This window comes from Sinohyriopsis cumingii, chromosome 1 (assembly GCF_028554795.1).
Source record: "Sinohyriopsis cumingii isolate HCF-2022 chromosome 1, ASM2855479v2, whole genome shotgun sequence".
NCBI classification, from domain to species: Eukaryota; Metazoa; Mollusca; class Bivalvia; order Unionida; family Unionidae; genus Sinohyriopsis; species Sinohyriopsis cumingii.
The window spans coordinates 87,076,718-87,089,331 of record NC_142961.1 but is presented as its reverse complement, the minus strand read 5'-3'; the positions used below and the strand labels follow the sequence as shown (position 1 = coordinate 87,089,331).

At 32.8% G+C, this 12,614-nt stretch overlaps 1 protein-coding gene across 3 annotated transcripts in view; it reads right to left on the bottom strand.

Annotated features, from left to right (window-relative positions):
- Positions 1-12,614, bottom strand: part of LOC149807291 (sperm flagella and cilia-associated protein 2-like) — a 122,196-nt gene that overhangs the window by 27,773 nt on the left and 81,809 nt on the right. For all 3 annotated transcript variants that reach the window (XM_089964851.1, XM_089964859.1, XM_089964867.1), the window contains 2 exons: positions 7,226-7,436; positions 1,070-1,159 (listed from right to left, as the gene is read on the bottom strand). In XM_089964851.1, the coding sequence (XP_089820977.1) occupies positions 1,070-1,159; positions 7,226-7,436 (301 nt within the window). The remainder of the gene's footprint in view (positions 1-1,069; positions 1,160-7,225; positions 7,437-12,614) is intronic.

Below are 12,614 nucleotides of genomic sequence, written 5' to 3'. Positions count from 1 at the left end.
CTGTAGTCATGTCACTATGATGTCTGCAGTGTGACAGTTTAAAGTGATGTCTAGCACTGGGGCATCATACCACAGACATGTAGCATGATGTCCATCCCAGTCATATTATCCTCACACCAGGCCGACCAGTCCTAACACTAACATCTTAATGCTGAGCGCCTAGTGAGGCAGCTTTTAATACCATTTTTATAAGTCTTTGGTATGATTCAGATGGGGTTCGAACCCATGACCTCCCACATCCAAGGCAGACACTCTAACCAGTAGGACACTGGAGAGGTCTTTTTTTAATGCTATTAAAACCAAAGTTATGTATTTACTTGTGTAATTATCATCCTTCATTTTTTAGCTTTAGAATATTGCTTGTTAATCCATGAAAGCTGAAATATCTGAAGTTAGTGTTCCCCCACCAAAAAAAGAAACCTTTTAAAATGTACCTGAATTTTCTGTTTATTATGTCCATATAAAATTACAGCTTTTTATCAATGCTGTGTGTGTGTCTGTGTGTTTGTCTAATTATGTACATGTACTTTGAATGTAAATATGCATATAATAGACGGCCATAAGGAGGGTTAGTTCCATGCAACTAATCCCATCACCCTCCTAAATAAGGTCACTATTATTATTATTATTATTATTATTATTATTATTATTCAGGTGCTTTCAAATCTGATATGGGCTGAAAAGAGCACCTAAATTATAACTTGCATGACATAGGTCATAAGAAATATTTTAGTGAAAATCTCAGCCAACATTACTATCTGCTTGAGAGGAGTAGTGACAAAAATATTTTAAAGATGGCCACAATAGCAGCCTAATGGATGTCTGAAGGTGCCATTTCCATTATGGACCAAGTAGACCTCCCAATGAATGAAACTAAATGCCAAATATCATGATTATTATCCAGATATATGTAGTTTTTACAACAAGTAGTGATAAATAAAAAAGTGTATGCTAAATGCCAGATTACAGATGACAGTGGATCGAGGAACATCCAAGCTCTTTAGGTCTTCTACCAATGGTGCTACAAGAGGGTCATAATATAGGAAAATACAAATCTATAAAATCCCACCTTCCTCTTTAATGGCGTGGTAAAACTCCTGCTTCATCTTCTCGTGGACATTCTTTTTTGCTTTATCCTCCTCTGTCTCAGGTTCGGATGCTAAACAAGTAAAGATTATTCTAGTAAGACTTGGTCAAACAGAAATATTTACCTGTACCATAGTTTAATTGATATTTAAAAAGCAGTTCTGATTGCACTTAGTATCAATTAACTGTTTATTATCATGTGAATAAAATATAATATTGCAGTGATTCTTAATCGGTACCATATATATTTGCTTAAAAGATGAGTCAAACAGCAAACAACAAAGATCCTGATCTGTTGTAGCATAAAGCACCTGCAGATCAGGGTCTATCTTGTTTTTTTTTCTACTGATTACTCCTAACAAGCTGCACAGACACAGATCTGCCAATGCATTATGTGATGACACATCTGGTTATGTGCAGTTTGCAGCTGGACTTGACTTATAAGTGAGAAAATAGAGAAGATACAATTAAAAGTATATTCCTATTTTCAAACATAAGAACTTACTGGTAGATATTTATCTTTATGTTTATAAATATGGTCTTCACTAAATTAATTCTTGAGTAAAGAATTTTGGGTAATTTATGCACTGATTATAAATAGACCTGGTTGAGCCTATTTTAATTGCAGTTCATGATGATTCGTGTAGAAAACAACTGACTATAACGCTCCTGCATTTTAAATGTCAAGAAAACCAATAATCATTTGATGCAAATACAATCTTTTTTTTTCTTGCCCATTTTAGTTCTTGGTTCTCTTAACAAAAACTATCAATATTAGCTTTGAAAAAAACCCATGGTAAACATAGAGTATTTAATCTGCATAGTGTATGGCAAAGGCACAGCAATCTGAGAACAATTCTGCATCATTTCAGACTGGTAGTTTTAATTCCTGGTATGCTTTCACTACAACATTAAAACCCCTATAGTGCAACCATTAAGGGGACTATAAATTTCAATGGAGCAGACACCAAGTTAGAATAATGACTATCTGATATTGAAACACACATAATTCTTCTGAGCACAAGATTTGAAAATTTAGCAAGATACCTGGATCTGCTAACTTTGCTTGTGGTGAAATCAACATGATTAAATAAAATGTGTACTGCTATTGAATAAAATGCTAACAATTATGTAAAATGTACATTGCTATTGAACAAACTAGAGTGAATAGGTACAATTGAAAAAATTTTGAAAATGCAATGATGCTAAAATACATACTGCAGTATAAAATCCAAACATGAGGAAATTTGATTTTTCTTCCTTCAATGAATTATAATCTAGAATACTCCATGTATGGATTGCTGTATGTACCATACATACACACTTATAAGTCACATATGACTGCAAACAACAGAGACCCAGATCCGCTGTTGCATAATTCAATGGAAGATCAGGGTCTATGTTGTTTGTTCAACTGATTTGTCCAAACAAACTCCATATACCCAGATCTGCTGGCACATCATGCAATGGTAGATCTGGTTCTATGCAGTTTTTAATCGGATCTAACTTATATGAAAATATGTACATTAGGTTCTATTGTCAATCCAGGCATTCATCTGTTACAAAAGATATCATCATCTACATGGTAAAGAAATACATCTTCTAATGATGATTATATAAGTAATGTATATATTTGCTTGTAAGTTGGGTTCAAGTACTAACAAGATAGATCCTTATCTGCTGTTGCATAATATGCTGGCAGATCAGGGTCTATTTTGATTGTTCTACTGATTAGTCCTAACAAATCACAGAGACCCTGATATGCCAGTACATTATGTGATGCAGATCTGGGTCTATGCAGTTTACGTCTGGATCATGTACATGAATATATACAGTAACCCAAGTTTCATGCCTCAGTCTTCAACATCTCTTGTTAAAGGGAAAAGAGGGATGTGTGATGGAAAATTTTGGTCTGGGATCTTGACCTTGATTCATACTGACACAGAGTTTTGCTTTGTAAAGGATTTTTCAAGGTGATTTTTCAGTGATTTTCAACAGTTTTCAAGGAATATTTTCCTAATGAATTTAACTTTCTTCATATGTTACTCTGTTTCTCACTGCATAAATATGTACAAAAGTAGAAGAAAAAAAAACGTAACTGAGTAGTGTGTCACCAGAATAAAGGGATACTACTCCATCTAGTAACTGTGCTGTGATCATTTGATCCACACAATTGATCCAATTTGTTTTATTTACTCAAAAGATAGAAAAGATCATAAATAATAAAAATTATAAAATTAAAAGTAATATATTTTCTGAGATAATCTACAAGAGTCTGGGGAAGAATTTAAGGGATTTTTCAACAGATACAAAATATATTTCAGGCATAAAATCAAGTCTGTCAACATTCAAGGCATTGTCAAGGCAACCCCTCAAATTCAAGGATTTTTTGAAGGTCATATAAACCATGTTGAAGATGTGCTCCTCCCATTTTCCATATGGTATGTAACACTTTCTAACGATAATATTTCCTCCCTTAATCTCAAATTTCTTGAATGTTGAATGTGATAGGCAGACAAGATGGATGGATGAAATGATGGCAAATACTGTGTCCCCTGCTCTTCTTGAAACTACAGGGGTCACATGTACATACTGGGTGATATTTTCAAACAGAAAACAAACATTTCAACAAAAAAATACCAATGAAAATAAGAATAAAACAAGAAACATGTCAGTATAACAATGCTGCTCCAGCCAGTATGATGCAATTGAAGGACGAAATCTTATTTCCCCCAAAAATGCAATAACTGTAAAAATCTGTCCAAAAGAAATAGTGAAAATCATATATGACCTATGTCTTTTTGTTGCAAATCATCGTACCAAATTTGGTTTCAGCTATTTTTCTTAAAGCATTCTTAGTCAAAAATAAAATTTGGATGTGACTGTATGGGTAATGTCCTGTGTTAAACTGGGGCCATTACTCTATCAAATTCTGTTGGAAAACGGTGAATTAAAACTCAACATAGGTCTTCAGAATGTAAAGGCCCATGCAAAATTTGATTTGAATCCAATGCAGTCCTTCAGAAGTTTTTTGAGTAGAAATGAAATTTGCAACAAATGGGACATAATGGGGCATAGCATATCGATGACATAGGTAACACTAAAATAAAACGCAATGAAGTAAACAATCACAATTAAAATAATATGAACTCACATTGTTTTTTGTTTGGTGCTAAAAAGTAAAAGATTTGTTACTATGTTTTGCACCCTGCTATGGCTTAAATACCATCTGTTCAAAATTATGAAACTAAATCTGACCTAGGGAGTGAAGAATTAATTTTTATTATGAAGCTGGGTTAAAGGGGAGGATTTTTCAGTTACAATAGGCATTTCCCATCAGATTCTAAATGCATCCAGTGTAAATCAAACAATATTTGTTGTTGGTTTTTAATGCCAAGGAAATAGGAGCTTTGTGCCTTTCCCAAGGACACACCATGGCAGCCAATGCAGGATGGCCTGGGTGGATATCAAACTTGCAACCCTTTAATTAGGAATTCAACTTTCTACCAACTGAGCTACCATGGACAGTAATTTTAAAAAGTTTTAACCACTGGTTTACACTGAAAGGGAGAACAAATGATTAACTGAGTATTTCATGAATGACAAAATTTTATCATAGCAATGAAGTTATATCAAATAAACTTGTTTTACAATATTTTTATCTGTTACTGTCATAAGTGTCAGTACATACAAAAGTTATCATATCCTATTGTAGTCTGAATCTGTTAATGATGTAAATAAATTAATAATGCAATATGTTATAAAAATATTATGATTGTACAATGATTCTGCACACACACACACACACACACACACACACACACACACTCTCTCTCAAACACACACACACACACACACACACACACACACACACACACCAGAGTGGAAAGTATTATCTCTGGATAAACAAGAGAATTCTTAACAACATTAACAAAAGTTTTAAATATGAATTATTACTATTATGATACATGTTAGATCAGAGAGTTTTTAATTCATACTCGATGGAGATTCAAATAGTATTTATGATATACCTTTAATATACCATGAGTTTTTCATTAAAAGGAAATGTAGCTTGCTCAGCTTATTTTTAATGAGACATGTTTACAGATGGTATATCAAAGATACATTGTACATGCTATACATTTTGTTTATACCACATACTAATACACATACTTATGTTAATTCAGAGTTAAGACTGACAAAAGGAAACTGTGTATTGATGGAGGGAGTGAACTCTTTACATTCCTTCCAGGTGTGTCCACTACAAAATTTAAGTTCTACAACAATTGTAGCTAATCACGATTCTTTAGAAATTATTAATTCGTTGATACTAATTAAAGAGATGAGATGCTTAGAAATGAAACATGAAAGTTGGTTTAAATAAAAAAAGTAGAGCACTACAACATGGTATGGCTATTCAGTAGTGTATGTTCAAAGCAGTAAAAGCACAGACATCATATCACTGGCAAGTACACAGGTATGAGTTGGCAATAGTCAAAATGAACTTATGAACCAACAACATGTAATACAAGCATTTAAAGCTATTTACAGTTGATCTAAGGCACTGATATGTTATACCTTCCATTGCTACTGACCATAACGTTGTTTTTATTCTCTCTCTTTCTCTTTCTGCCATCTTAGGATAAAGGTGATGTGCTGCCTGACCAACCAAGAGAGAGAGAGGGAGGGAGGGAGGGAGGGAGGGAGAGAGAGAGAGAGAGAGAGAGAGGTTTAATGCCATTTTTTGCACACGATAGACTATAATGGCAGGTATATATTTGGTGGAGAATAAACCTGGGATAACCATGGAAAGAAATATTGACCCATGGGAAGTTAAAAGCAAGCTTTCTCACCTATCCATGTTGGTCAAACGGTGGCTAAAACTTGCACAGACAGAGATGAGATGTCTGAATGATCTGTAAAGATGAATTACCTTGACCACTTAATCACCTGGCTTCCCGATGGGGTGGGAAGGGGGGAGAGAGAGCATGTGTAATCTGGATCAACTGAGGTATAACTGACATACTGACTGAGCAACCATTGCAGACAGAGAGAAAGAGAAAGTGGGTGAAACAGTCAGACGTTTTAAATATTTACAAATGATCTGTTTTAGAACCTTATTATTACTTTAAAAAACCATAAACCCCAAAACAAAAGATAAAATCAATTACAGTATGTTTTTTGCCATAGAATTTACCATTTGGCCTACTTACATCCATAGGCTGTTATTACTCTCTATCACTGGTGTCATGTAATACTAGAAAAATCCCATGGAGAATATACACATACCATTGTAAGGACTTCAATTCCTCTAGGTTACTTGTTGTAAGTTCAAGTCTAAGGTTTTCATCCAGCTAAAATTCTTTTTTTCTCTCACTCTACAGATTTTTACTTAAGGTTGCCCATTATGGCATGAGATAAGTAGGGAATGCAGAGGATATTTTGACAAAAATTATGTTTTATTATTTTAAAAATGGGAATTATTGATTTTTTTCTTGTTATTTTCTTATTATATTAATGTTGACATCGTATATATAAATCCATAAAATATTGTAAGACTAGTTGCAATCACAAGATTCTGTCATAAGTTAAATCTGGCTGCAAGTCAGAAAGGGCAATAACTCTAATAAATATCATAGTAGTCATTGATTTGTCAATATGTGCATTTTAGAAAACAATTCTGAGACTAGGTGCATTCCCCGGATTGTCTTATACTTCATTCAGCTACAAAACAAAAAGGTCAATAACTCAGACAAAATTGTTGCAGCAAAGTGATTTGAAGATTTGCTATTAATGAGATAATGACCATAACATTTCCTGTTTTCTTTACAAACAATTAAAAACTTTGCTATTAGTCACATTCACAAGACTCTGTCATGCACTGCATCCAGATGAAAGTCAAAAGGGGAATAACTTTTATAATATATTGTGGGAGCAAAATGGTTTTTCAATGATTTAGGTGATAATAATAATTTGAAAGCTTCAGTAGAATCTGTTACAATCTACAGGATTAGTTGTATACACAAGATTATGCGATGGACAGAAAGACAAATGGATGGGCAGAGGTGGCGATATAAAAGAACCTCTATCTTGCTGTGTCATTGATCTTACAACCAAAATAAAGTAAAGTGACACTTACGAGGCTGTGGAGTGGAAGGAGAACCATCCCCTTTTCCTTTTTTACTGGCAGAAGGGCTACGACTTTTGCTCTTCTTTGCACCTCCTTTATCTTTGCCACCTCCTTTCTTGTTGTTGGCAGCAGCTGCTGCAGCAGCCTCTTTTTGTTTCTCCTCCTCTTTCCGCCTGTCAGCTTCCTCTGCTGCCTCCCTAGCTGACTCCTCTGCTTGCATCTATAGATAGCACAATGTAAGAAACCTCAACTAATTTGATAATTTCTGTATCACACAATTAAACAGATTCCAGCTGATTTGTAACATACAATTTTGTGATGAAAGCCAATTCTAAATATTTGAATTTCATATACTGCTCAAGTTTTTCTTTTCTAAGCAATCAGCCCTTTCTGAGAAAATGTTAAATAGCCGCTTTATAAGGTAAATTTAGATTCTTTAATGATAAGACATTGTTCGTTGCAGCCAGGTTCAAAATTTGTCTATCAACACACCTTTGAATCTGGCATACAGTGTTTATTTTTTAATTGACCCAGATAAGCAATTCCATTTTGCACCACCAGATCAGTGTCTACCATATTTGCTTGAAATCAGTAGTACAACCAATACTGTAGATCCTAATCTACCAGCACATTAAAGGATGATAGATCTCTGTGTATGTTCATTGCAGTTGGGTGCAAGTTACATAAATGTGTTAACAAAGTCTTAAGAATACTTGTGACCTGGAGAGTTCTGATAATATAGTATGTTAAACAAGATTAAATACATAAACACATATTGCAAGATATTGATAACCATTTTAATGATCAGAAGCATATACCAGTAACCCCCTAAATACATGTAGTCAAAAATAAATGCTTCCAGCCTTTACTTGTTTTTATTGCTCAACAGAGAAATGATAAAAAAGTCATAACATATTTGACTAACTACCTTTTATGAGTATTTTCTACAGAAAATATCGACCATTTTAAGTACTACACTAAAGTTGTCAACAATATCTAGAAGTAACCACTTTGAGTCTAATGATTTCCTCTTAGTATTAGAATTTGAGTATTGTCCTTTTACATAGCCTGACTTATTCAAGGCCAAAAGACCGACAGAACTAAATATAAAAAATGCCTATTATTAGCAACAAAAAACTATTCTTAGTACGGAAGAACAGAGAGCATGCAATATGATTGGAGGAATGTCTCCAGCCAATAAACGGTGTCATCCCTGTGGTATCTTGGAGGAAGCAACTGTATAAATAATATTCTTTACAGCAGAGACCTCTTGGTAGAAGATAGTGTATAAAAAACTATGTTTTATGGTGAGAAGAAACAAACAGACTGACAAATTTATAATATATGTAAGATGAAAATTAGTGGTAAGTTCATGTCAAAATATACTTAATATACATCAGATAATATATTCCAAGAATGCATAAGGCTAATGTCAACAGCAATATCTAGATACTGGTATTAAACATCATGTATGTGATTAGGTAATTTTAATTTGTATATACAATATAGACAATAACAGATTGAAGAAGAGAAAATAAATAAAACCTTTTGATCTGAAGCTGCTGTGAAATAAAATGTGAGTGTAAAATACTTATGTTCCAAACACTTATGTAAATACTGTAACAAAGAATATGCAAAACCAAGTCAGTTAGTGCTAAGTTAGTTATGTATTGGGTATGGACATAGAAGAAACTTGAAAGCAATTAGAATTTAATTAAAGCTGAATTAGTACATACATACATAAAATATAGACCAGCAATTTGTTTATTTATTTCTGTCCAATAAACACAAAAAAAATATCACAGAAAAAATCTGTACAAGAGTATTTTTGGAAATCTATTCCAAGCAATATTGTTGAAAACGGTTTTTCAGAAATCCAATTTAAAATCAGCATCTATGTGATTTTATATATAAAGAAATGTCTACGTAATGATAAAGTACAGATAAACATCTTAAGAAATGGAACAAATTTGGTTTGGATACTATAATGTTAAGCAAAACTTAATATTAGTCAATTACTGCCTTGGGGGATGGGGAAGGAGGTAAAGTCATACTTCCTAATAAATATGAGCAACAAAACAAAAATTCATGACCACTTCAAATTAACATGGACATTATCAATTCTACATATTGTAAAAAGTATGTATCAGTGGCTGCCTTGGTAAGTATAACTCTTGATTCTGACCTAAATTGAAAGGCATACAAAGGGTCTTGTTGAATCCTCTGATCAAATAAAGAAAATAGATATATCAAAACCAATTTGACTCCTTTAGAAAGGATAAAAAGGAATCTGATAATCACTCAAGGACTGAAAGAAGTTAGATGGACTAATCATCTGGATGTTCTATCAATATCACAAACAAATTATATGCCTTAAGTTTTGCAAGGAAAACAATGAAGAAGTAATTTAAATATTTTGTATTTCAGTCTTGTACAGGAATAAGACAAATCAGATTAAGGACATTATTGTGTATTGCTATTTATTTCTCATAGCATGATTAGGGTATTTACCATCTGTTCTATATTTATGATACAAATATTCATATGTCTGACTGGATATTTAGAATTTATTTCGATCACAATTTGTGACAAACAGCAGGATATTCAGCTGTGTTGATTAAAATGTTAGTCACACAAGCTAGACACAAAAATAGCATTAATGTTATTTAAGCAATAATGCCTGATGCATTGAAAAGATACAATGAAAAATGAAAACTCCTCCTAACCACAAATCTAATACAATCTGACAATTAAGTTTTACTATTTAAAATGAATCTGAAATTTCACTCTTTTGTAAAGATCTCCATACTGTACTGACATACTTCAAGAAGTTTAAGACAGCTGCAATGTTGAAGTTAAAAGAAATTTTTGATTTAATAAAATAGTTTAATGGCTCAAGTTATGTCATAGGAAATATTTTGCTATTAGATGAGATGAGGATTATTTTTGTACTACAAAGTCAGTCAAGCTGTCATAAAATTCATAATCTATGATGAGGTACTGGTGCCAAGAAATATACTTGCTCTTGTAAAATTCACAAACAACTGTGAACTGCATAGACTTTTACCAGGCCCTATCTCCTCTAAACCTACCTGAGCAAGAGTCCAGCTCAAAGTCCCTAAATTCTAAATTAAAGCCAGATCAGGAAACTTTTAAATTTTCATTAACTAGGATCCCTCAAAAAGAATGCCTAATTTCCATGACACAAGTGTATCCATTGTTGGAAATGACCAAGTGGAGCTAGCACTTTTTTGAAAGGTACACATCTGGAGTAAGGCCAAGCTATATACTCTATGACCCATATCATTAACAACTCTGTACAATCTGTATGTTATCATTAAGCAACTCTGTACAGACTGCATTTTATCAATATAAACTCTGTATAACCTGCATGTTGTCAGTAACAACTCTGTACAACTTGCATTTTATCATTAACAGCTCTGTACAACCTGCATGTTATCACAAACAACTCTGTACAACCTTATGTTATCAATATCAACTCTGTACAACCTGCATGTTATCAATAACAACTCTGTACAACTTGCATGTTATCAATAACAACTCTGTACAACCTGCACATTATCATTAAACAACTGTACAACCTGTATGTCATCATTAACAACCCTGTACAACCTGCATGTTTTCAATAACAACTCTATATAACATGCATGTTATCAATAACAACTCTGTACAGCCTGCATGTTCTTATTAACAACTCTGATAATACTGCATCATATTACCGTAAGCCTTACCTGTTATCTTAAATGTTTCTTTCTCATAAGTATTTTAAATTTAGTGTTAGATAGTTTTCCAAAGGATTGCTTTTCAAAAAAAATCTTATTTTAAAAGAATAATGAAATAATTATCTCTACATCATAGCTAGTCCAATAAATTAACCCGATAAATCTGTGTTGATACTGATGATGTTGTGGGTCTGATGTCACCTGTTCATTAAAATATCTAATTTTGCTGCATGCAAATCATTCCAGAACAAACCTGCGTACACTTTAGACACATATCAGTAATTGGTAATAGCCATATCAAGCACGAAATTCAAAATGGACACAGGACAGATGGTTGTGCTATTCCAGATGGATTTACAAGTCACCAAACATATGATTTGCTCAGGAAATATAATCTACATGTCACCAAAAGAACCCTTCAGCAGATGGTAGCAGCACACAAGAAATACCGGTAAGTGTATAGAATATACATGTACATGTACATTGATATGTGCAGCCAAATCTGATGCAGATAATTGCAGCTTTTAATGAATACATTATATCAATATCATCACGGGTGAAGGGCTGATTTATCGGCCTACGTCATAGCTTACTTGCTTTTTTATACTGTATGTTGCATGCCAATATTTTTGGATGTGTGGAAAATTCCTTCATTTTTTTATATTTCCTAAAATATAACACCTTAACATTACATGCTTTTATTGAAATAATCATTTTATCTAATAATTATTCCTTTAAAGTAACTGAAGAACATACTGAACAGAAGTTTTCTATGCAAATATATTTAATTTTCAGCAATAATTGTATAGTTCACTTGTGTTAGGTACATTTAATCTTTGTAATCAAGTGGGTCCCAAATTTCTGACTTGTAACTGTTAGCTTCCTTTCAGATGATATGAAGCAAATACTGTCCCTGATCCTAATGGTCCTATGCTAAATTTTTATTTCTTATAGACATGGAGCAAATAAATTCATTCATTATAGCGGTCCCATCTTAAATGTTTTATGTTCTTAGCAATATATCATTTGATGCTAAAGGCAGTAGTTATTCAAAGCTCCTTTAAGGTGAAGCATCTCTATGAAACAGTACTCTAATGAAGAAAGGCCTGAAAGTTAAAGTACTGATGTTAAACGCAACGATACAAGTTGATTATTTAACCATACCCAGATTATTTTGAGGAAATTTATTTGTTCAAATCTATTCTGTCTTCTGAAGTGGTGCCAGCGTTCAATTTTTAAATCGATTTTGGGTCAGGAAAGATATGGAGGTTATTGGTTTGTTTTCCAAATTTTGATCTCAAAATATCTGCTTTAAAGTTTCAAAAGTAATATATATATATATATATATATATATATATATATATATATATATATATATATATATATATATATATATATATATATATATGATGTACAGACAGGTGGACAAGATATTCATGAATGAAATTATAAAACTGGGTATCTGGAGGACCTCAAAATTAAAAAAAAAAATATGTTTTGATAATATATAATCCAATCATAATATGTAAGAATCCACTACCTTTCAAATCCAGAACCACCACCCCCCCACGTGAAAAAAGATTTTAACTATATCTGTTAGCTACTTCTAGCAATAAAAGTGCAAAAATGTCAACTCCTTGATAAGATGGTCACAT